The 24,591-nt window shown below is 40.9% G+C and overlaps 1 protein-coding gene across 1 annotated transcript; it reads right to left on the bottom strand.

Moving 5' to 3' along the window:
- Positions 1-484: 484 nt before the first annotated feature.
- LOC125294570 (arrestin domain-containing protein 3-like) lies at positions 485-22,347 on the bottom strand. Its single transcript, XM_048243425.1, has 6 exons — positions 21,333-22,347; positions 11,723-11,783; positions 11,489-11,636; positions 11,286-11,379; positions 7,730-7,989; positions 485-1,970 (listed from the first exon to the last, which is right to left on the bottom strand). Exons 1-6 carry the CDS (start codon positions 21,589-21,591, stop codon positions 1,794-1,796), a joined length of 999 nt encoding a protein of 332 aa, XP_048099382.1. The 5' UTR covers positions 21,592-22,347; the 3' UTR covers positions 485-1,793.
- Between the last annotated feature and the right edge of the window lie 2,244 nt (positions 22,348-24,591).

Below are 24,591 nucleotides of genomic sequence, written 5' to 3' on the forward strand. Positions count from 1 at the left end.
GTTTCACCAACCTTGTCTGCCCTGTTGACAGATTAACACTATTTCATGGTTGCAGCTACTGAGGTGAGAGGTGTTAAATTCCTAGTGCTATTCTGCACATTATAAAAGTATGGCTTCGTAGTAGAAGAGTCCAGGTGCTAAAATGGCCTATCTGCAGTACAGACCTGTCACATTGATTAAGAAGACCCCAGACTGTTGGCTGAAAATAGCTGAAATATATTGGGCAAGAATATTCTCAAAACTCAAGCAACTGGTCTCCTCAGTTTCCATTCCCACTGAAACATGACCCTGTCCCAACCTTTTTGAGTGCATGAACATACTGTATATTTTCCTATAAAAACAAGTCTTGGAAAATGTCTTGGTTTCAACAAGTTATATGTATTAAGGTTAACATGATTTGGGGTTGTAATATACCTGCAGTGTAATAAATCACCCAGCATATTCAGAAATGAGCTGCCAATATGACCAGGATATAATACAATATAATAATGAAATGTTTATTTAACAGCAATAATAGTAACAAACAAACAAACTAACAAAAGTACAGGTTCAATACCCAGCCTCCACCATTGTGCCCTTGAGCAAGGCACTTAATACTGAATTGCTCCGGCAACAGTGGCCCTTGTAACATAATTGACAAATTGGATAAAAAAGCGTCTGCTAAATTAATAAATGTAAATGTAAAAGCATATCAAACAATAGAATATTATAGATTACAACAACAGTTGACCATAGTTCTGTACATTAAGACAAAACAAACAGAGAAATCAAAACAAGAACTTAATGCTTCATAGAGTTAATCAGGTAAAAACAATAAGTTTAGGAAGACAGTTAGGAGGGTCTGAGTATTCTTGCTGGGGTATATTTATGTAACAGATCTGAAAGATGTATAATTTAACTGTAAGATCTTAAAATGAATCCTATTGTACACCAGCTGTCTCAAGCTGTTAATATCTCAAGACACCTTTGTCTTTTCCCCCACTTGCATTCAACCTTCCTCAAGGGCGTAGGTTTGGTTTCAGCTTTGGTAGGAAAACAACCCCATAACAATGACAAACCTGCCACTATCTCTCCCATTCATGTGCGCTCAAGTTGCGTTCCCAATTAAACAGGGTAGCATAACATTCCAGTAGATGAGCTGCATAGTGGAGATTGAGAGGACCCACAAATCGTCCTTGCATGTAACATGCTGTTGGTGCATTTTGACATTGTAAACGTTCTCTAGGAAGAGGGAAAAGCAGTTTGTAGTAAAGCTACTCCTATGTAATGGCTAAATCTGCCCCTTTGCTTGTCTTCTCTGAGTCTGCCACGAACGCAACACGTAGCCATGTGCTCTGACACTTTCATGTGAGCATCTGATAAATCCCCTTCGGTTTCAGACACTCAAATGATAGTTTAGCATGTCTAAACTGGAGATATACACTTTATGAGAATATGAAAATGAATAAGCTATATCTTCACAGCAAACATGATACAAATGAGCTCGCTAAAATATTGGTAGGGACAAAATATTGGTGGGGACAAGTCACCATGGAAACCTATGCCACTGGGCCTCTTACATTTTCGTCTAGCAGCACGAGTAATGCCATTCAACCATGCTTAAGATTTGGATTTACTTTACATGGTTTTGAAAGGAGTCAGTACAGTCAAGACGTGATCAGAGAACAGGCCTTTGGTCAGAGAAACAGCACTGCATACATCCCTGTTAGGGATAGGAAGACCAATTGATAATACAAGATCTAGTCTACATCCGTTCGCATGTGTAGGACCCATTACAGATTACATGTTACCCATTAAGAACTCCCTGATGGGTTGGGTAGGGTTGGGTATAGACTATTATATGGAGGAGGTGGCTCTGTTCTTTCCAAGGCCTCTGATGTTGCTGCTCCAGCTGTGTTCTGTGGGGCAGCAGTGATGACCAATGGAAACTTGATCTCCGGATCTCTGGAGTACTTGATATCAAGATAGACCTGAGAAGTTGACATGAAGTTGGATTTCACTATCAGTGGCTCAAAAACACTTAAACAGTACATCCCATTTACTGATGAGACTGCAGCTACTTTTACAACAGTGCATCTGAACAGCATAACATGTCTGGGGAACATACGGAACTATAGTCCAATCCAGTTTGTTTATGTTCTACAAAATTCTTCCAGAGATAAACACCTACCCTTGTTAAAGGTGCTGGGTCATTCCATGTCAATTCAACCAGGGCCCACACACAGTACTTTCCAAGATACAGCCAGTTTTACAGGTGTCCATTGAAAACAAATTGTCTCGTTTGGTCTGGATGATCCTGCATGGTCATAGCTGTCCCTCAAAGTGGAATCTTTCTTTTTTACTCTCCACCCTGAACATGGGCAAAATGCACCATTGAGATCAATGTGTTTTGTATAGTTACCACAGGTTACTCTATACAACCACAGGTGGCACTGTGGTAACTCTATATAAAACATATTGATCTCAATGGGGCATTTTGCAAATTAAAAAAGATTGATTTGCATAAGACAAGTCAAATTTACGACGGAGTATTAGGGCCACACATGAAGAAAAAAAATATTTTTGCCATGGCGAGATTAAACTCAACATGTTGACTTTAAAGTCAGCATGTCGACATTAAACTCGACATTTCGAGAATAAAGTTGAAATGTAATGTCGACTTTAATCTCAACGTGTCGACTTTCAGATAGATTGCATCTTGTCTGTTAACTACTCATTGCCGTCATCGTGAAGTGCTGTATCTCGCGGTTGGAAATACCGTGCACTATGCCGTTTATTATATAGCTAGAATAATACATGTATCCAATGATATGTTTCTATACAAAATGCTATTTCACTGTTTTACGTGGGTAAGGCCACCGCACATTCAAATAACTGCCCTTCATGAACCACTCTCCATAGGTTAACTCATTTCTCTAAAACTGCTTTTCCATGTCTCACCTGCAATAAACATAGGAGGCTATAAACACAGGTATAGCCTAAGCATACTATTTTGATCCCGTGAGGGAATATGTGTGCATGTATACTTTATTTATGCACTGTGTGTGCATATAAAAGCATGTAGGCTACTAGTACATGGGGTGGTCGGGAGGAGGACAGCTTCATTCGTCCCTAGACATTCAGCAATAGACTGTTTTGCATCCATTACAAACAAGCAATGTGAAATTCTAGGATTGGGGAGAGCGCCTAGTATGCCTAGTCTAGTGCATAAGCATGAAGTTGAACCTTTAGATGAAAAACACTCTTTAATAATAGGCCTACAATAAATAAAAAAACCCGCTAATGACGTTTAGGCTACTTTTGACCATCACATTTATCGCCTGTAACTCCGTGATAAGGACCTACAGGAAAGTATTTGGCTGAGCAACGGAGGTTAATGTTTTATGTTTTGTTCACATGATATAGGCCTATGTCTAATCATTGTTGCAGTCGAAGAAAACTGGAATGTTTAATTCGTCCTCCCTTTCAATCGTCCCGAGCGGTCCTTCTCTCTCCAAACTATAACTTTATTCTCGAAATGTCGAGTTTAATGTCGACATGGCGAGTTTAATCTCGTCATGGCAAAAATATTTCTTCCTTCATGTGTGGCCCTAATACTCCGTCGTACAAATTGGTGTTTTTAAAAAGAATGGATCATGGAGAATAAAGAAAAAAATATTTAAAAAATCTTGTATATTCCCACAAGGTGTTTAGGTGCTCTGAAAATGAGAACAATTGAAATTATTTTTCAGACTTGTAAGGTCTGCTGTTCAGACCCTGAAGGAATTTATTTTCTGTTCATTGCTGTGAGAGTGTTTCTACTCATCTCAATAAAGAACATAAATCAAGAGCCTTTGTTGAGTACAAATATGTCTTCTGAAGGCCTAAACAGAGCCCAGCCAAAAACTCCAATACAATTTTGATCAACTTTGAGGGACAGCTATGACCATGCAGGATCATCTAGACTAAATGTGACGATTTTGTTACTCCTATTTATGTACCAGCATGCAAAATGGGCCACTTAAATGGTTTAGTTATTGCGCTATGGGCTTGTGAACTTTGACAAAAAAAGGCCGAACAAAATCGACACCCCCCTCCCCCCGTAAAACTGACTGTATCTTGGAAAGTATTGATCTTACATAAAAGTAATTTTACAGTGTGTCTCCTAGGTAACATAGGTACACCTGGTAATTTTTTCAGAATTTTTTTTGAGACCTAAGTGCGTGGGCCCTGGTTGAATTGACGTGGAATGTCCCTGCTCTAAGCGATGTTACGTGGATTCTAAGCTAAAACATTTTTTTGTCACACAGCAAACATCTCCTAACAATATGCTACCTGCCTGTCACACTGAATACACTTGAAAAAATGCGGTCTCTGTACAGCCCAGGCTCCAAAAACAGCCTGATGCAGCCTTGGCCAGGATCATTTTGTTGCCGTTTTTGGAGCATGGACTGTCAGAGACTGTTTTTTTACAGTGTATTCAGGGGACAGGCAACTAGCGTATTGTGAGATGTTTGTTGTATATGACAAAACTTGTTTTAGCTTAGAACATCACTTAGAGCACCTTTAAATCATGTATTTTTTTGGATTGTATATGGTGTGGAATTTCCACATACTGGTGCACACCTTTTGGATATAATGTTGCCTGCGAGGCCACGCAGTGATGCTGCACAGTGAGATTCTATTTGTTGACTCACTTGTGTTTTGAAGCCTACCTCCTGACCGCCAGGGGAGTCTTTTCGTAGTGGATTTATCCCTGTTGCGCTAGTCACAGACCGAGAGTTGTAAAGGCTCAAGGCGAAAGGGAGAAATGTTGAATTACTGTGTACTGGGCTTGGCAGTTGGCTACAAGACAAGGTCGCTTTAATATGGACAGTGTATACTGTATGATGGTTCACTGATGGCAGATGCCTCAGAAATGACCGACATATTTTCTGGTTTCTAATTCTTGGTAACTTTATGAAATCTAAGGTAAAAAAAAAAAAAGGCCAAGCAAACATATATTTTTGGTAAAAAGACAACCATCTACTGGGTCTACTAGCATTTTAGCAGAGAATAGCAGTATACGGAGAGTATATGGACACAATGGTGTAGGGCATTTGCCAAGACTACAGCCTAGATCATTCCTGCCAACACTCCCGTATTTCCCGTATTTTAATGTCATCTCCCGGCATCCTCCCGTTTTGTTATTTCTCGCGGAAAACTCCCGTAATTTGCGTGACCATCAAACTTAATTTTTAAATCACTGATACATTCCTTTTTTCTGTTAGTCTGACATTTCCCAGGTTGCTAGATTGTGTATGAAAAAAACACACATACACAATCACTTACTTTCAATTTAAACCTTCATAAAACCTGGCAACCAAAAACCCAAATAAGGAAGTGTGCACACTGTGCAGCCACGGAGTCTCGCAAGCAAGCGGACTAGTTGAATAGCCTACTCCACAACTAGCTGTTGTCAAATTGTTAGGGAAGAAATTTTGTGATTAACTCATCACATAAGCTGTTATTGAGTGATGCTGCCACCATCATACCTGTGCCGAAGAAAACTGCTCCATCCTGCTTCAATGACTACCGCCCTGTGGCACTGACACCCATCATCATGAAGTGCTTTGTGCGGCTTGTCATGTCACATATCAAAGCCATTCTCCCCCCCACCCTGGACCCTTCCAGTTTGCATACCGAGCCAAGCGGTCCACAGAGGATGCAATCTGCTCTGCCCCTCCACCCAGCCCCTCACCCACCTGGAAAAAGAGACTCATATGTGAGATTGCTGTTTATAGACTTCAGTTCTGCATTCAACACCATAATACCACAACAACTCATCTGCAAACTTGACAAACTGGGACTCAGTACCTACCTCTGCAACTGGCTACTGGACTTCCTCTGTCAGAGGCCCCAAGTAGTGCGATGTTGGCAACAATACCTCAAGCAGCATCGCACTGAGCACAGGGGCCCCAAGGCTGCGTGCTCAGTCCGCTGCTCTTCACCCTGCTGACGATGACTGCACTGCAACCTACAGCAACAATCACATAGTGAAATTTTGCTGACGACATAACTCTGGTGGGTCTCATCACCAAGGGCGGCGAGACATAATACAGGTTGGAGGTCGACCATCTGACCACGTGGTGCAGGGACAACAACCTCCTGCTGAGCGTCAGCAAACAAAGAGATTGTTGTTGACTTTCGGAGAGGTCACACCCAACACCTGCCACTGACCATCGACGGTGCTGTGGTGGGAGAGAGCAGCAGCACCAAATTCCTGGGGTGCACATCAGTGAAGACCTCTCCTGGACCACCAACACTGCATCACTGGCTTAAGAGAGCTCAGCGCCGCCTGTACTTCCTCTTGGAAACTCAGGCGAGCAAGTGCTCCACCAGCCATCATGACCACATTCTACCGAGGCACCATTGAGAGCATCCTCTCCAGCTGTATGGCTGTGTGGGCGGAAGCTGCACTGAATACAACAGGAAAGCCCTGCAGCGCATAGTGAACACAGCTGGAAGGATTATTGGTTCACTCCCCTCCCTGAAGGACATTTACACCACCCACCTCACCCAAGTATGACCAAAATTGTGAGTGATGCAAGTCACCCCGCTCACAATCTGTTTGATCTACTGCCCTCTGGGAAGAGGTACAGAAGCCTGCGCTCCAAGACTACCAGACTCACCAACAGCTTCATACACCAAGCTGTAAGGATGCTGAACTCTCCCTCCTCTCCCCTCCACCCCTCAGCTACATAACATCCTGGACATTGGACCCACAATGGTCGCCTGCACTACTCCACTTGCACACTTGCACACTTGTACACTTTACAACTTGGTGTTGTTGTCCTGAAAACACAACACTTCTGCTGCTCTTACATAACTTGCACCACTATGCCACTTTCTTTCTTACTTAGGTCAAACAGAACTACCCAAGCCTTTTATTGGCCTGACTTTGCACTAGTATTTTATTGACTGTCTATGCACAATTTCAACCAAATTTTGCTGCTCTTATTTTTTCATTATTATATGTGCCCTCTTATTTACTTATTTACTTACTTTTTTGTTTACTTGAATGTTATGTTTATCTGTGGACCTAAATTGGTAAAATATGTCTTGTCTTCACCGGGGGATAGTGAGAAACGTAATTTCGATCTCTTTGTATGTCTGGAACATGTGAAGAAATTGACAATAAAGCTGACTTTGACTTTGACTTTGACTTTGTTGATACACAATAGGAAACTTGTGTCCTCGGAACATAAACTGACCAGCAGTTTTGGAGGTGGTGGATACATAACTGGCATGCGTAGGCCTATCTGTTTCGGTAAGGTAAAAGCAACGACCGAAATGCAGTGTTGCAAAGAGTGTATGTAACATGTTAAATATGCAAACAAATACCCCAAAAGAGAAAAAAAAGTTTTTCCAAAGTTTTTGGAAAGCTAATGTTGGCAGGTATGGCCTAGATGGCACCGTCGCACATCTTGCCTTGCTTTATCTCAATGACATCAACCTCCCTCTGGTCCGCTCTCTCTCACATATTGGTGAGCATTTTGGCAGTTTCAAATTTTAGAATGTAGATGTGCGATAGTTTGGAAACACATCTTATCTGCCATACTCTCTTCTTTTTTTCCATACTTATTCAGACTGGAAAATACTAAAATGCCATACTTTTTATACTGTGCATAAGGATTCATAATTCATACATTCATTCATAATGACACTGCATAAGTAAGAAATACAATTTAATTATTTGACAATGACATACCTTGAGTTTGTATTCCACTTTGAGGACCTTGCAGTTGGAGAGAATGGAGGGAATGGCATCTGACGGGATACTTAGTGATAGGCTCACATTTTGATTTGATGATGGCTCAATTAGCTCTCCTTCCTCTTTGACAATATCTACATCGCGAACCCGACTCGATTTAAGTGCAAAGAAACTTTGTTTCTGGTACAGGCAATATTTGGGTTTAATGGCACGAGAAGAGTTATTCTGAATCTCTGCCATAATCTTCAATTCAGCTCCTGTAGATGATAAATTTAAATAAATAAATAAACTTTTTAAAATGAATGCTTATAAAAGTTTACAATCATCATACCATTTTCTCATAGCAGTGTTCGTAGATACTGTAACATAACCTCCAAATTCTAAATCAACTTTACTAAATTATGCAGTGGTGTCTGTGTATTTGTATGTAATTACAGTTAGATTATATTTCTTTCATTATATCATGGTCATGATAACAGATTATAACATTATAATAGATAAACAGACTAATTCATAAATGCACAAAAACAATAGTCTTTTCATTTAAGCCCCAACTACTTTGATGAGTACAAATGCATACAATGTAATTAATAAATCTAAAGGGACATATGGAAAATAAGGGAGAAATGTATAGACTAGTGAACAAGACAGTATGGAAACATTCATTATGTCATGAGGGGCAGCCATGGCCCACTGGTTAGCACTCTGGACTTGTAACCGGAGGGTTGCCGGTTCGAGCCCCGACCAGTGGGCCGCGGCTGAAGTGCCCTTGAGCAAGGCACCTAACCCCTCACTGCTCCCCGAGCGCCGCCGTTGAAGCAGGCAGCTCACTGCACCGGGATTAGTGTGTGCTTCACCTCACTGTGTGCTGTTTGTGTTTCACTAATTCACCGATTGGGTTAAATGCAGAGACCAAATTTCCCTCACGGGATCAAAAAAGTATATATACTTATACTTATATGTTTACTATAGTTAACATGCAATGACAGTCATACAGTCATTGGTTTCATTGGTAAATCAATGCCCTGCAATAAGAACACTTGCAATATGAGCCTTAGGGTTAATTCATTATGTATCAAGCTAGCTTGTATTTCTGTGCCTATCATATTGAAATTGAGTGTAGTTACTTTGAGTGTATGTAAGTTTAACTGAGACACACTGAGACACAACAACACATATTGTTGAAAAGCATTAAAAAGGCACTGGTTAAATTCAAAAGATAGATGCTTAACACCAGGACTGAATACCAGGCATAAAACGCAGGGGCTTTTAATACCACCTGAGCCCCAATCACAAATATTAATTATGATTAAATGATACCCGGGCCGTGATCTGACCCGCCTATTTAGCCTATACATAACGTGCGCTTTTGGTTAATAGCCTAACGTGCAGTGTAGCCTATCATTATTGAGCCTATGTAAAACCTTTACGAACAGAAAGCCCTCCTTAATCACGTCAGCCTACCCATGACATCGCTTATCAAAAAGGCCCACTGCACGAAAACAAGCGTTGAACTTTTACAACCAGAGACTTTCTAATGTGGAGACACAGCACTCAAAAAGTACTCCATAGAAATGCATGGGGCTAGTTTGTCACGCCAATATGGCCGTTGTCTACACATATCCCACCCCTTCCTCGGCAAAACGTCGACATGTGAATACATTGAGCCAATCATGTGGTGTGTTGTGAAGACATCTTGCCAATCATGTGTTGTGATCTCGCCGCTGGAGCAAGATTGGTGTCGTGAAGCCTTGCGCATGCGCAGTTCGACCCAAAGACTGTGCCCGATGAGTGCCCAAAACGTTGGTATATGGCCGCCGAGTGGAGGGACTTGCCTAAAAGGACTTTGTTACAACTGGCTGGCTAAGTTAAGAGATGGGTTAGGCTACACATATGGACGTTTCAAGCTTTTCAAAAGTGCATGTGTCTGTCGTGTCGGGGGTTTCCCCAGGAGGTTTTTTAAAATTCTGTCCACTTAACACCATTTTAACGCAGCTTGGGAGGGACAGAAATACTTTTAGCCTACAGTACAAGCAGCTGGCTCATGTGACGTGAACATATTGGCTACCTTATGCATTATCACTTCACCACCCTACATGGAGACATATCTCACGTTAACAATGGAGAAAACATAACATAGGCTATTATTTGTGCGAATGGGTTAGCACAAACGTAGCTTTTGGTGAACGGAGATGCAGATCACTAATTCATTTCTTTGCGCAACAGCCCATCTTCTGCGTTCACTCCAGTGGGACAAGTGAAATACATGTTTTTAAAGCCCTTTCATTGCCAGGCTATTTTCTACGATATTTACCTGCTATGCCTTCTGTTTTCATGGACAGTTACAGGAATCCACGTCATTCGTTTATCGTTGCTTCAATGCTACCCACGTTATCTCCAGAGTTTGTAAGTTTGTCAGTCAGTTTCAGCCTCTCCTCTAGCTCCTCTACACACCCTTTGAGATTTATTAAGTTTTGTTACATTTTGTTACACTTAGAAGAGAAGACAAAGGGGGCCTCTGCATGGATGTCATTGTAGAGCAGTGCGATGTGCTCAATTAGGCTAGCGGAGCAGAGTAGGACTGACGACGCGAATACGGACACGGCCGTTTATTATTATTGATTATCATTATTATTATTAGGAGGCCCCTCATTAGTCAAGGCCCCTGGGCTGAAGCCCAGATAAGCCCCTGCATTAAGGCGCCAGTGATAAAACGACATCTGTTTTCTCCAGGAACCAACATACTGGTCTCTGGGGTAAAGTTAGTTGCACTGATGGGTTGCTCAGGAACCCTTGGGGGATACTGGGTGTATTCTACAACTAACATCCGGATTAAAACAGTGTTTTGTCTCTGTGCTTGAAAATGATTCAGTAAATTAAAGGACAAACATGCACAAACATGTCCTTAAAACAACCCTTAACGTTTGTCAAATATGTGCAACTCACCGAGTGGTTAGTGGTGTTCGTTGATGTTCCAAAACAAGTAGCATAGCAAAATACAGTTTCTGTCGTGTTTTATTTGCCATTTTGTAAAATCCCATTGATTTCTGTTTGAAGACTCATTGCACGTTGATATTACTGTGCCACCGTCTATGCTTCAGGCTAAGATATTGAGCGGAAGTTTATACGCAGTTGTGAGGTGTCTGAAAAAATAGTTCCGCAATAGTAAATAACACGGCTGGAAATCATCCATTGTGCCGATATATTTGATTTTAATAATCAACGGATACCACTAACCACTCAGTGAGTTGTACAGTTTTGAAAACGAATGTTAAAGGTTGTTTTAAGGACATGTTTGTGCATGCCTGTAGGCAGCCACTCTGAAGCAGTAAAGGCGATTCAAAACGAGTTAGAAAAGTCGAGATAGGACCAATCGTCAAAATTTCTGTGTCCACCACTCTAGTTCATCCAAAACAAACCAGAAAAGGGACTCAAAGTGCTAAATACCGGAATTATCCTTTAAGAAAAATTGTTGCATAACAAGACTGCTTACATTCTAAAGGGAAAAAACTATAATGCAGTACTAAACCAAAGCACTCTACATTATACTTACCCGGGTAATATTTCATCCCGTCAATGGTTGCATTAACTGAGATATTTCCAGAGTTAAGAAACCTCAAATTCTTGTCTGCTGTCCCAAACTGAGACTGTGAAGAAAATACAACTGAATTAAGGCCAAAGGTGTCACCAAGTGTACCTTTTAGGGTAGAACAGACAGATTAACAACAAAATTGTTGAAAGCAGAGAGGGATTTACTTTCATGTCTGTAACAGGAATATCTGTCAGGGACAAAAAAGTGAAGTCAGCTTTGTCTTTGGTGGACATTCGCATAGACCTGGTCAATTTTGCCTCTAAGAAGTAAACCACTTTTCCAGCTTCACCTTTGAAGGATGATGGCATGTCCCTGTGTACACACATTAAGGACACTAGCATTTAGTAGCCTACTCTTATTCAAACAAATGGACAATAGCCTACTTGTTACGGACTTACTGCTGAGGTATTTGAAAAGAGAATGGGTATACATGGCATCCTGGATGAACAACGTCAGAATCTGAATAAAGAGAGAGTAGATTGGTCAACAATACTTCATGCATTGTGCGACATGTATTCAGGTTTTTGTTTTTTTTTGGACTTGGGACACATCTGTGATTTATGGAGCCCAAAGGGACATGGTGGGAATGTATTGTTAGGGACTGTTCGTTATTTATAAACGGGGTCACCGGAGGAAAATAGGGGAGGGTCATGTCTTTTTATTCTTTGTTGAGGGGAGGGTCACCTAACTTTTTTTGTCTAGGAGGGGGGGTCATCCATCTTTTGTATTGATGAAAACAGCAAAAAATCAAAGTGGCTTGTTTGATTGTTGATTTCTGTCGCCATATAACGTTCTCTTTCGTTCCATAGCTCTGTCAACATTGAACAATGAAAATAAGGGAGATTTCCGGTTTCTCCGCGAAAAATAACGGAAAATGTCAACATTCGTCCCCATTAACGTTGGAAGGGTTGGAGCAACAAAGTAGCCTACTTTATTCACGCCTAACAGCCTATATCCATTTGGTCAACTTTATCCAGCCCTAAAAAAGTTAAATTTAACTTTGGTTTACTTGTAGTTTACCGTGTAGCCTGACTTTAAACAGTGTGCATGCTTAACATAAAGCATATAGGCTACTGTGCTACATTCATCCACACATCCAGGCCCTAACGTTTTGACAAGGATTTCTACCAATTGACCTTGTTCCTGCCCATCTCTAGCTTTGCTGTCTCCATCCTTTCTGTTTTTGTTGTTTGCAAAAAAATATATAGTATTTATTGGTAAGCAGCAACAAGTGCAATTTGTTAATCGCTGTCATTCTCTCTCCTGCCAACAAAATGTGTTAGACGTTCCAAGTAGCAGTGCGTAATTCTGCTTCATAAAGTTGAACAAATACATTTGGTCATATAAATAGCCAGTTTATGGTCTACAGTGTAGAGTTTGTAAGTTATGATAGGCCAACTTGGAGTGAATATACAGGGGGAATTCTTTAGGCCCTTTCACACTGGCGAAATCGCCGCGATTTTATGTACCAGAATCGCGGTACGACTGTCCCTTTCACATAGACTGAGGCGGAACGGCGGGACAAAGTGTCTCGCCAAATTTACTACAAGCCCCCTAGACATTTTGCCGAGTTTTTTCGTTCCGGCACCAGTGTGAATGGGTCAAGGCGGAAAGGGGAATCTGGGCGGGCATTTCGATGCTATGTCCAGCCCACCACATGAGATTGCAAAAAAATCTAACTGATCAAAAGCAGCAATAGCAGAGACAGAACATTATGTCAATCTATAAATTTACAAAGTCTCCAGTCATTCAATGCCTGCTAGAGTTGACTGTAGCTTGGAATGCAATCAGTTACCATAATAGGCTATCCTAAAATCCAGCGAAAAAACAAAGCATGAACTCATGAGCGTATGTCTGCCCTATATCCTCTGATTGTAATGCTTACAGATATCTAGGCGATATTTGTAACATTTGTTTTGTATTTGGCCTGTTATAAAATCGTGTAGACCTATTGAACAATTCAAACACATTAGGAACCGCAAAGTTGGAGAAATGCATAAAGACATTGCTGCAAATTTAAAACCGGATTACTCTGGAATGGTTAACTGTACAGGGGCACACCTTTGTGTTCGGTAAGGTCTGCTGTTTATTCTGATATATGGTTTGTCATGTGTTGAGGTAAAGTTCGCTAAGTATTCCAAGATGAATGGGTAGGGAGACGGGTGCAAAAAATATGATTAAATTAAAGTCACCTTTCTCGCGAACCGTTTACCACAACAACTAACCACTAACATCGTTTAAAAGCTGAGAAAAAGCTCTTTCGTGTGATACATGTGATGTCTGTGATAATAGGCTACTTCTCAAGTAGTTCAGCAAATTTGAGTGGGACAGAATACCTATACAGAGCAGCAGCTCTGGCCATATCGGTTCTGGCTCACATGATGTATGCTTTAAATGCATTATCGCTTCACTACCCAACACGCGAACAAGAAAGAAAAGAAAAAAGAAACCAATGTGCTTATGTCGTGATTTTCGATAGGCCCAGGCCTAGAGAAAAGACAGCTATGGTAACTTAACAATTAGGATTTGCTTTGCCTACACTGCTGTTTGGTTGTCCCAAACTTTGAGACGATCCATACTCGCATTAACTGAATCTTATCAACCCGAACTGCGATGTTCCAAACAGAGTGACAGAACATCATGACGAGCACTAGGCCTACGCTTAAATTATTTATGACTGAATGGAACGTTGCGTTTTTAAGCGCCAGAAATGCTCATCACGTTGTGTGACAAAGTTTGCACCAATCATCATCTTCTAATGTATCCTTATGTTGAGATGCCCATTCTCTTTGCCCTAGGCTATCATTTGTGCGCGAAGCATGTTTCAATTAAGACAATACACAAGCTATTTTTTATTGTTGTAATATTGAATGATTTCATGAATAAATTGTACACACGGTGCGTACAGGATTACGGCTGGCGGCGCCACTGACCAAGGCCACAGTAGCCTGTGAACCTCTGATTTTCAAAGGGAAATCACAGCGAACGCAAGGGCAACTCTTCTCTTCAATTTCCCTTTCAAATTACTTTTTTTTGTCTGAAGACATCTATGCAAGAATCTAACATTCTAACAGCAAAGCAAATGCAAAGCTAACCAAAGTGCAGTCGGTTCTCCGCCATGGTTTTTGAAGCCCCACACACGCATAATAAGGCCTCACGACTATCACTCTACCGCCCCCTGTTGCACGTCACAATTTAATTTACCATAGCTGATCCTGCCTTCTGGCTCCTAAAATGCCGCATCATGTGAGCGGATCAGCAGGCCGACCAAATTTTCACCTCGCTTTCAGACACAAAAGACGGCAAAAGGCGTCTCCTCTTCCCGCAAATTTAGAGGGATCTCTGTATGAAAAGGCCTTTTGTCTACTCGTAGCTGAGTAGCCTGGCAGGTGCGCACGTAGACATAAGGCCTTTTCACACAGAGATCCCGCTAAATTTGCGGGAAGAGGAGACGTCTTTTTGCCGTCTTTTTGTGTCTGAAAGCGAGGTGAAAATTTGCCGGCCTGCTGATCTTTTCACATGATGCGGCATTTTGGGGAGCCAGAAGGCAGGATCAGCTATAGTAAATTAAATTGTGACTTGCAACAGGGGGCGTGTAGAGTGAGTGCGTGCGTGGGGCTTCAGATACAGCAGGTGTGTGATTTCAAAAACCATGGCGGGAGAACCGACTGCACTTTGGTTAGCTTGCATTTGCTTTGCTGTTGCTGTTAGAATGTTAGATTCTTGCGATAGATGTCTTCAGACAATAAAAAGTAATTTGGAAGGGAAATTGAAGAGAAGAGTTGCCCTTGCGTTCAGGCCTTGCATTCAGAAGAGTTGCCTCAGAGGTTCACAGGCTACTGTGGCCTTGGTCAGTGGCGCCGCCAGCCGTAATCCACAATTTATTCATGAAATCATTCAATATTACAACAATAAAAAATAGCTTGTGTATTGTCTTAATTGAAACATGCTTCACGCAGAAATGATAGCCTAGGGCAAAGAGAATGGACATCTCAACATAAGGATGTTCCTCCCCCCAGCACATTGTCTCATGAGGAAGCTTCTCCAACACACATATTGCACACTGCCCTCTCCCCACATACACAGCACACTATCCCATCTCCCCTGTCATCCCCCCAACACACACACCAAGACCCCTGGCAGTTATGTTAGCCCCTTGAGCTGTGGATCTGCCCAAGGTTTCTTCCTTGGTAAGGGAGTTTTTCCTTGCCCCTGTTGCTCTTGGGTGCTCCTTGTTGGTGCCCCCCCCTTCCAATCCTCCCCCACCTTTCTTATGCAGCCCTTGCCACTTAATCTACTAAACCCCTCTTCTACTGCACTTTTTACCCCCCACTTTGCACAAATAGGCTGACATCAAACATAATTTCACTGCATTTCTTACTTCCAGTAACTATATGCATGTGACAATAAACTTCCTTGTATCCTTGATACATTAGAAGATGATGATTGGTGTAAACTTTGTCACGTGATAAGCAGTTCTAGCGCTTAAAAACGCAACGTTCCATTCAGTCATAAATCATTTAAGCGTAGGCCTAGTGCTCGTCATGAAAAGAAAACAGCAGCTTAATATTTTTCAGGTGTTTAACAGTAGGCCTAGGCGCACTGTTAGCAGTTATGCCGAAGGCAGTGAGATTATTAGACATTGCATCCTGTCACTCTGTTTGGAACATCGCAGTTTGGGTTGATAAGATTCAGTTAATGCGAGTATAGCCTATGGATCGTCTCAAAGTTTGGGACAACCAAACAGCAGTGTAGGCAAAGCAAATCCTAATTGTTAGGTTACCATAGCTGTCTTTTCTCTAGGCCTGGGCCTATCGGAAATCGCGACATAAGCACATTGGTTTCTTTTTTCTTTTCTTTCTTGTTCGCGTGTTGGGTAGTGAAGCGATAATGCATTTAAAGCTACATCATGTGAGCCAGAGCCGATATGACCAGAGCTGCTGCTCTGTAGGCTATAGGTATTCTGTCCCACCCAAACTACTTGCGAAGTAGCCTATTATCACAAAGAGCTTTTTCTCAGCTTTTAAACGATTTTAGTGGTTAGTTGTTGTGGTAAACGGTTCGCGAGAAAAGTAACTTTAATTTAATCATATTTTTTGCGCCCGTCTCCCTACCCATTCATCTTGGTGGAATACTTCGCGAACTTTACCTCAACACATAACAAACCATATATTAGAATAAACAGCAGACCTTACCGAACACAAAGGTGTAAAGCATGCCCCTGTACAGTTAGCCATTCCAGAGTAATCCGGTTTTAAATTTGCAGCAATGTCTTTATGCATGTCTTCAACTTTGCGGTTCCTAATGTGTTTAAATTGTTCAATAGGTCTGCATGATTTTATAACAGGCCAAATACAAAACAAATGTTACAAATATCGCCTAGATATCTGTAAGCATTACAATCACAGGATATACATATAGGGCAGGTACGGGCATGTACGGCCGAACACTGCAAGCGCCAATGAATCGTGCTCTCACGACAACCACGTCCTTAACTTAAATAGGCCTAGGTTAAAATCACTCTGAGTTCGCATTCAAGCAAGCAAAACGATGATTTGAATACATCCAGACATCCCAAGTCTCCCGGAAGTTCCGGGAGTCTCCCACATATTGACAGCGGCTCCCTGATGCCCGCAAATTAGATAAAATCTCCCGCAATCTAGATCGAGCGAGCGATCAAGAGCGCGCACGCAAGACCGAGACTTTAAATCACGTATGCATCTGAGTTTAGCGCGCACACGACAGAGAGAGAGAGAGAGGGAGGGGTGGTGCGCGTGTGCCTGAAGCAAGACGCATCCTGATTGGCATGTTTTGCTACATAGACATAATATACATAGGCGCCGCATCGACCGCTACTCCTTACTAACGCTGACGAGATTTGGAGCCGCCATCTTGGACCGGTCATCCACTCCACTCAGTGTAATCTGTTTGGCCGGTGAGATGAGCTGTCAGCGCACTTAATTAATCATATCTCACTGAATACCGAACAGATTCTCACGCGTTTTTTTTTTGCTGCAAAGGTCATACATGTAGCTATGATACAGGACACACAATTTAGCGTATTTTAATATTCATAGTGGGTTTAACAGTGATAGAATATTCTGATATATGATAAAGTGACCTGACGTCCGATATCAAAACTGGGAACATAATCCATGTTTGACAGCATAGACAAAACTAGTTTGATACAAGTTTAATGAGTTAAATATAGTTCACAGTTGACAGAAAAGTTCCATCAACAGCATTATTCACAGTCCACAGAAAGGTTCCATAAACATTTAAGTGAGATCAGTGCCATTCAGACATCTGAGGGGTATTCCAAGTAGGCCTATGTGGTTTAGTGACAAACTTGGGTAAATTGACTCAGAATAAGTTGTAACCCTCCCAGTAGAAAAGCTGTATGATACAGGAAACATGGTTGTGTGTATTTTAATATTCATAGTGGGCTTAACAGTAATAGAATATTCTGATATATGATATATTATAAAGTGATGACATCCAATATAAAAATAAAAACTGGGAACATAACTAATCCATGTTTGACAGCATAGACAAAAACTGGTTTGATACAAGTTTTAATGAGTTAAATTTACAGAAAAAAATCCATTAACATTTTCAGTTCAGTGCCATCAAAAATAAAGTGATGAACAGACATTGGTGTGGCATAAAGGAAATGGAGTAACTGGGTTCAATATCAACAGCATTTGTTAGACAAGTTCCATAAATATCGTAAAGTGCAAGTTTGTAGGTTTGTTTCTGATCCTTAAAAAACAGACATTGGTTTGGCATAGTAAGTGTAACAGTTCATCAATTCAAGACAAAAAGGTGACTTGTCACTTGTACAGTGTCAATGGGTTCATCAACAGCATCTGTTATTTACAGTTCACAGAAAGGTTCCAGCCCCAATGAAGAGATTAAATAAAAAGGAATTAAGAAACATTTTAGAAACTGCTAAGATCAACCCGTTCATTGCAATCAGTAAAGAATCAGGGAGTGTCTTCACAGGCTCAGTGAGACAGAGTTACCGTCATGCAGTTGGTTCTATGATTTCGACAACTGGTGCATGTCATTTTGTATGTTCCCACCTTGCTAAAATTGCTTGGGTACACTTTGGCTGAGAACAAAAGTGCTTCAGACAGCAGGTGGGCAAATAAGATGGCATAGTAAACTGGGTAAACTCCATAAAAGAGGACTGAGTCAACCAGGCGATGGGAAAATGGGACACAGAGTGGCTTAATGCAGGTGATGAAGGTGGAGCTCATAAATCAAACATTCAGTCACAGTGTAGCAGATGCCCTGCAGTACTGCAATGAAGAGCTGCACCTTCCTCAGTTCCAGGGGTGTGAGGAGACCGTTCAGTTCATTCAGTCTTCTTGAACAAGGCAGTTGTTCTGGAGATACAAAATAATAAATAAATGAATGAAAAGGAATTTGAGAGGCATCTTATTCTTGTTAGGGTAAATGACATGTGAATAATACAGTGTTGGGCAAGCTACTTGAAATTTTAGTGAGCTAAACTATCAGTTACTCTGCCATGAATAAAACACTACACAAAACTACCACCCAGTCAAATGTATTAGTAGCCTAACACAAACACAGCAGTAGGCTAGTTCACTGCATAGGAAGCTACTTTAAATTGAGCTAATTACACATGACAAGAAAAGTGTAGCTTGTCTGGCTAAGCTACTTGATAAATAAAGAAGTTGAGCTATTGAAAAGTTACTTTATTCAGGAAATAGTGAGGCTACCACCAACACACTTAGGCTACAAGTAGCAGCTAGCGATTGCCCAATAGGCTAGTCTGTGCCACTTGTGTAAAATTCAGCCCGCCAAATCTAGTATGATTTATTTCTACAATAGCCTTCTTGTGTCAGTTGTAATCTAAGTCAGTGTTATGGAATATGACTTATCAAGTCTCAGTTCATAGCCGGGTGAACACCGAGTAAACATAGCCTAGCTAGATGGCTACGATTTTCATTCAGTAATATCAAAGATTGCTCCTTCTCAGTTCTCTGGTAATATTCTATTCACAAAATACAACCAATAGTACGGTTATGTTAAATCTTACTTGTGAAAAGTAAATCCCGAGTATGGTCCGCCGATTTGAGAAGGAACATGCTGCACAGTGCTGTCATCTTGTGTCTTCTGCTGCAACCGGTCCAAGTATGACCGGTCCAAGATGGCGGCCGCATTTCTTGTTTCCAGCAGCCAATGCGGCGTCTATGTATATTATGTCTATGTTTTGCTAAATCAACCAATCAGTTTTCAGTGTAGTCAGGCTTTTATGTCTTTTATCCTGAACGAAATTAATCAGTTCAGTGTATCTAGGAATAGGAGCGTCATGGCAGAGTCAGAGTGCCCCCAAAAAATGAACATTATAATGTTTTATAATTATAATTTCACATCAGACCACACGATGTGTAGGCCTACCCTTGTCTCATAAGAGTAAACAATAATGATACTGTATGCTGCACTGTTTGTAACAGTGACTTATTGCCCATGGCAGGTTAAATGATTGCAAAAGACATGTTGAGGTGAGTTGAACAAATGTCATTTCATGTGCATATTATTCAGGCCTATACTAGATGGCTAGTTGCCAAGGCTACATGAAAAGACCAAACTACCAAAATCTACATATTTTATGATCAAAATTCCTATCTATAGGCCTTCATTGTGTGTACTGACTATACATTATTGAACATATATTCATCTGTATTTCAGTATCTAAGTATACCTAGGCCTATAGGCTACAATATATTTATTTTTTTGGGGGTTCTTCGGGATACCTCCCTGAAGTGACTTTGCAGGTTGGGATGTCTGTACATCTGTTTCACTGGAAGGGCAAGGGGTAACAACAGGACAACACAGAGACAGGCCAGAATGCGGTATGAGAGTATTACAGTAGGCCTAATATGGGATATTCTACGGGAAAATATTAAAACGGCAAGACAGCGGGCAAAAGTTAAAATGATAAACCCGGAAATAGTTGGCATATTTTTGGTATTTTTCGGTCCCTGTGATTATTTGTGAAATTGTGCAAACGGCCTTTTCAAGTCATTTGAGAAGGAAGGAGTGCAAGCTCCCAAATTGACGTTCGTCTGAGAAATTTGAATTTTGGATAATGTTCAGCTTCGGCAGCTTTACAACTGAGGAAGCCTAGAGACGAGTCCATAGCAACAAGTTCATGTGTTGAATTTGTTATTACCCAATGTGCTTTGTTGAATGGTCTCAATGTTTTATTGTTTTATTTCATGTGAATACTTACTAGAGGAGTAACTTATTTCAAGTAGGCTAATGCAGTTGCAGGAAGTGTGCATTTAGTTTCCATGCTTGTGTTTCCACAACAATGTTAGTAAGTAAATCTACTGAAATGGCCACCATCTTGGTGAAGTGTGATGTGTAAGATCAGAAAGCAGAGGTTGCGTTTAGAACGTTAGACTTAGTCGATGTGTTTTCGTAGCGCTTAAATCGTGGACGGAAGACATTCACAATTGGCTGGGGAGGGTCATGTCTTTTAGGTAACTTCTGTTGGAGGGTCATGCAATTTCTGATTGAAGCTCTCTAAATCCCTCCGGTGGTCCCGTTTATAAATAACGAACAGTCCTTACTAAGCTGGGAATCTTAACGTATTGAGATCCCTAGACTATGACAGCGTAGTTTAGCACTCCTTCGCAATGTTTTTGCGTTCCCAAGCAATACGTTTAGCGTCAGAACTATGGTGAGGGAACGCAAAAGTATTGCGAGGGAATGCGAAACTTATTGTTAGGTATTATTCAGAGAACGTGCACTCATTGTATTACTCATATTGTGTAGTACAAAATGTCCCATCCACCATGACCCTTAATTCTGGAACTCCGTAGGCCTCCTGATTGTTTTTGCAAACGTGAAATTTGTTGTGATAACTTTCAAACTTCTTTGCTGACTAACGGTTTATTATTATTATTATTATTATTATTATTATTATTATTAAACCAAGATTAGAGTGTATAAATGCAACAGGCTTCTTACCTTCATCTTTCTTCTCAGCTATAAAGAAATGTTCCGACTTGAAGAGGGTTTCTTTTTCGTAGAAAACCATATTAACCGTGCCAATTCGTTGACTCCATAGGACACTTGCTTTACCTTTTGCTTTAACTAAAAAAGAATTGATCTTCGTTTCCTTCTCAACTTCAAGAGTAACGCGCCCAGAAATAAAGCCACCACTACTGAAAGTATTGTTCTCGTTAATTGCGTCGTATGTAACTTTCAAGCTCTTAATCGGACTCATTTTTTGGAAAGTTTATTGTTATCACCAGACGTCAAACAAACTCAACTCTGAAATGCGGCAAAGTTCCTCAAAGCTTAGATTCGTCCTTTTCCTGGAAAATACGGCAAGCCCCTATACGAGATCGAAAAAAAACAAGGCAATTAAGTTGGAGAACTCACCGTCCCCTTACCGCCCCCTAAAAACGTGGCAAACTTTATTTGAACAAAAACGGTGGTGCGTTAAACACCTGCAGTAGCATATGCCTACTTTTTAGTGAGTAATTTAGGAATTATTTGCAGTTCATGTAAGAAATGCATTCGTTTGGGCATGAAAAACGACATTGCACTACAGAGTAGGCTACTGCACTTTACTGCAGAAATGCAATATCCGCTACTTAAGCAAACTGCATTTTTCCCGTTTTTGTCCATTAAAGGCAGATTCCCATACAGAAAAAATATATTGTGATAATAACCTGTGAGTTGTGTGTGAATTTTGTTCTACCCATTGCGTTTCTTAAATTGTGTGCCTTTTAGGGGAATTGGGGGTGGATTAGGTGGTGTGTGCGTGCTGGATGTGTGTGCTGTGCGCACAGGGATGTAGTGGTAAAATAAGAGCTGGTAAACTATGATTTCTGTGATCGGTGCAGTGGATTGCCATGCGGTATCGTTTTTTTTTTTAAAGGCAACATGTTTGATGATGTTGGAGGTTATTTTCCTATGTTTATAACAAAATCAGTGATAGGCCTATTAAATTCCTAGAGAGTTGAGTGTTCCTAGAGTGTTGAGTGTAGGCTACATACTAAGAATGTGAATAGGCTACAGTGTGATTATTGAATGTTAAAATTGCAATTGGTGAATAAACTCTTTTGACAGGTGGATAAACTGTATGTCTGACATTTCAGAGGTGGATAAACTGTGTTTACTTGTGTTAGCCTGTGTGCGCAGGTGCGAGTGTGACGGGGAAGCTACACCAGGCATGTAATGAGGGCCAGTGGAGGGCAATCCTGCGCCCTGGGCGAAATAGGAATATGTCGCCCCATGTTCATAGACTCTGTGCCACTTCCTATTGTGTGCTACCTTCGCAGAAGCTCCTGGCTGCTGCGTGCAGATTGGGGCTGGTCTCAATGTGTGGGGGAGCTGAACTTTGCTACTTTCCAGCGCTACTGTACCACACTGAAAAATAATAAAATGTTGCAGGACAATTGCAACCAGCCCTCACAGAAAAAAGAAAAGAAAAAAAAGGTAGCTTACAATTAAGCAATAGGTTTTCATGTCACATAAACAGACAACAACTAAGAGCAACACAGGGGTAGTCTCAGCCACACATGTAACACACAATAAGGTAAGGGTTTACCACACACATCAACACAGGGATAAACACATGAGGTACAACCAAAGAGACTAAGCACGCTAACAAATACACAACATAGTAAACGCAAATACAACTGTGATAACCGACATTACACGTTATAGCATTCTCTCACACTCCATTCTGGGAGACACTCATACAACATTAGACATTTACAGTGAACCGAAAAGCTTCTACCCAGCAAACACGTCCATGTGGGGCCCACATGGGCCTTACTTGGGTTAGTTGGGCTTCAGCTGGGCATGGGCTTAGAGTGGGCTTTGAGGTTGGGGCCCACATGGGCAACCCAGATAAAATACACCGTGCTAAAACTAAACATGGGCACTACATGGGTCCCAACTGGGCCACAATAAAAAAATATATATAAAAAAAACGATAAAGTATGTTGATATGACATGCTGGTTACTGCAGTTATATAAAATTAACAATATATATTTAAAAATCTATTAGGGTAATGTGTTAGTATTCCGTAATGAGCCTTAAACCATTTTAATGTGGCTTTACAATCTGTTTAGCTTTTTTTTTTACTTAGTTAAACTTAGTTTACTTAGTTAAAAACTTAATCGTTTTTGATTTTGCACCCAAAGTTCTCGTGGTAAGTGCCTGCGCAAAGAAACTCCTCCCCAAGAGCCGTTGGAAAAGTTAAAACGTGACAGAAAAAAAAGGTTAGGCTGTGACTAGTTTTATTCTTCTCAAATCTCCACGATTACCTACTTGGACGCACTGGAAGAGGCTGCTTTCATCTCGCAAAAGGTAAGAACAACTACAGTCCTTGTATAGATTCTAGGCCTAATAACTGAAAAATGCTAGCACTAGAATCTACATTCTGTAGAAAACTATCATGGCATAAGTGAAGTACCAAACGCTTGGCAAGTTGGAGGGAGTGACAGTTGGCATAACTGGGCAGTGTGTTTGCACGTCTCTCAGTTGCCTAACTTGTGTGTTGAAGAGTATGTGTGTAGTTCTAATAATAATCTTCATTTATATAGCGCTTTTCTTAACATAGTTGCAGTCCAGGCTGAGAGTTGTGTTAGACAATACAGTATGAAGTAAGTGACCGTTATATTTGTTTCTTGCAGGAGGTTTAAAGAAAAAACGGCATGACCAGCCAAATCACCCGTAATGATGCCGAGAACGAGAAGGCGGTCTCCAAGTGGTTCATTGGTGCTAGGGACCGGGGGGGGGTGTTTTCTTAATTTTACATAAACTAGATGTACCGCATAGCGGTACAAAATATGACCGCCGCTCAGTCCTGTACATCCATTCCGCGAAAATAAATCACACTTCAATTTGTCTCCATCTTTTACTCCATCCCCCACTCTTGAAACTTTTGTGTATGCTTGTTTGGCATGCCTGAGTGTGTGTGTGCGGCTGCACAGAAAGTAGCCTACTTGTGCTGAAAAGGTGAATAGATTGTAGAATAGCCAAAGAAGATGTAGCATTGTTATAAAACCTTTAAAATCTCTAAACAATCACAAGTAGGGCAGGTCATCACAGTTCATCCATTGCAACTGGATTGATGAAAGGTCACTTACACCTGTAGGCTACATTGTATTTGGGGAAAAGCAAAAGGTATCAGCATAATGTTATTTATTTATTTATTTATTTTTTATGTATTTATAAACAAAAACATCTCTGTCAGTTCCATGCCGT

Source organism: Alosa alosa, chromosome 5 (genome assembly GCF_017589495.1).
Source record: "Alosa alosa isolate M-15738 ecotype Scorff River chromosome 5, AALO_Geno_1.1, whole genome shotgun sequence".
NCBI classification, from domain to species: domain Eukaryota; kingdom Metazoa; phylum Chordata; class Actinopteri; order Clupeiformes; family Clupeidae; genus Alosa; species Alosa alosa.

Bases quoted from the DNA above. Each gene is read 5' to 3' on its own strand.
- LOC125294570 (XM_048243425.1), bottom strand. From the start codon at position 21,591: ATGAGTCCGATTAAGAGCTTGAAAGTTACATACGACGCAATTAACGAG. The intron at 11,637-11,722 runs GTAAGTCCGTAA...GTGTGTACACAG, and splicing joins TCTTTTCAAATACCTCAGCA to GGACATGCCATCATCCTTCA. The intron at 7,990-11,285 runs GTAAGTATAATG...TATCATCTACAG, and splicing joins CGGGATGAAATATTACCCGG to GAGCTGAATTGAAGATTATG.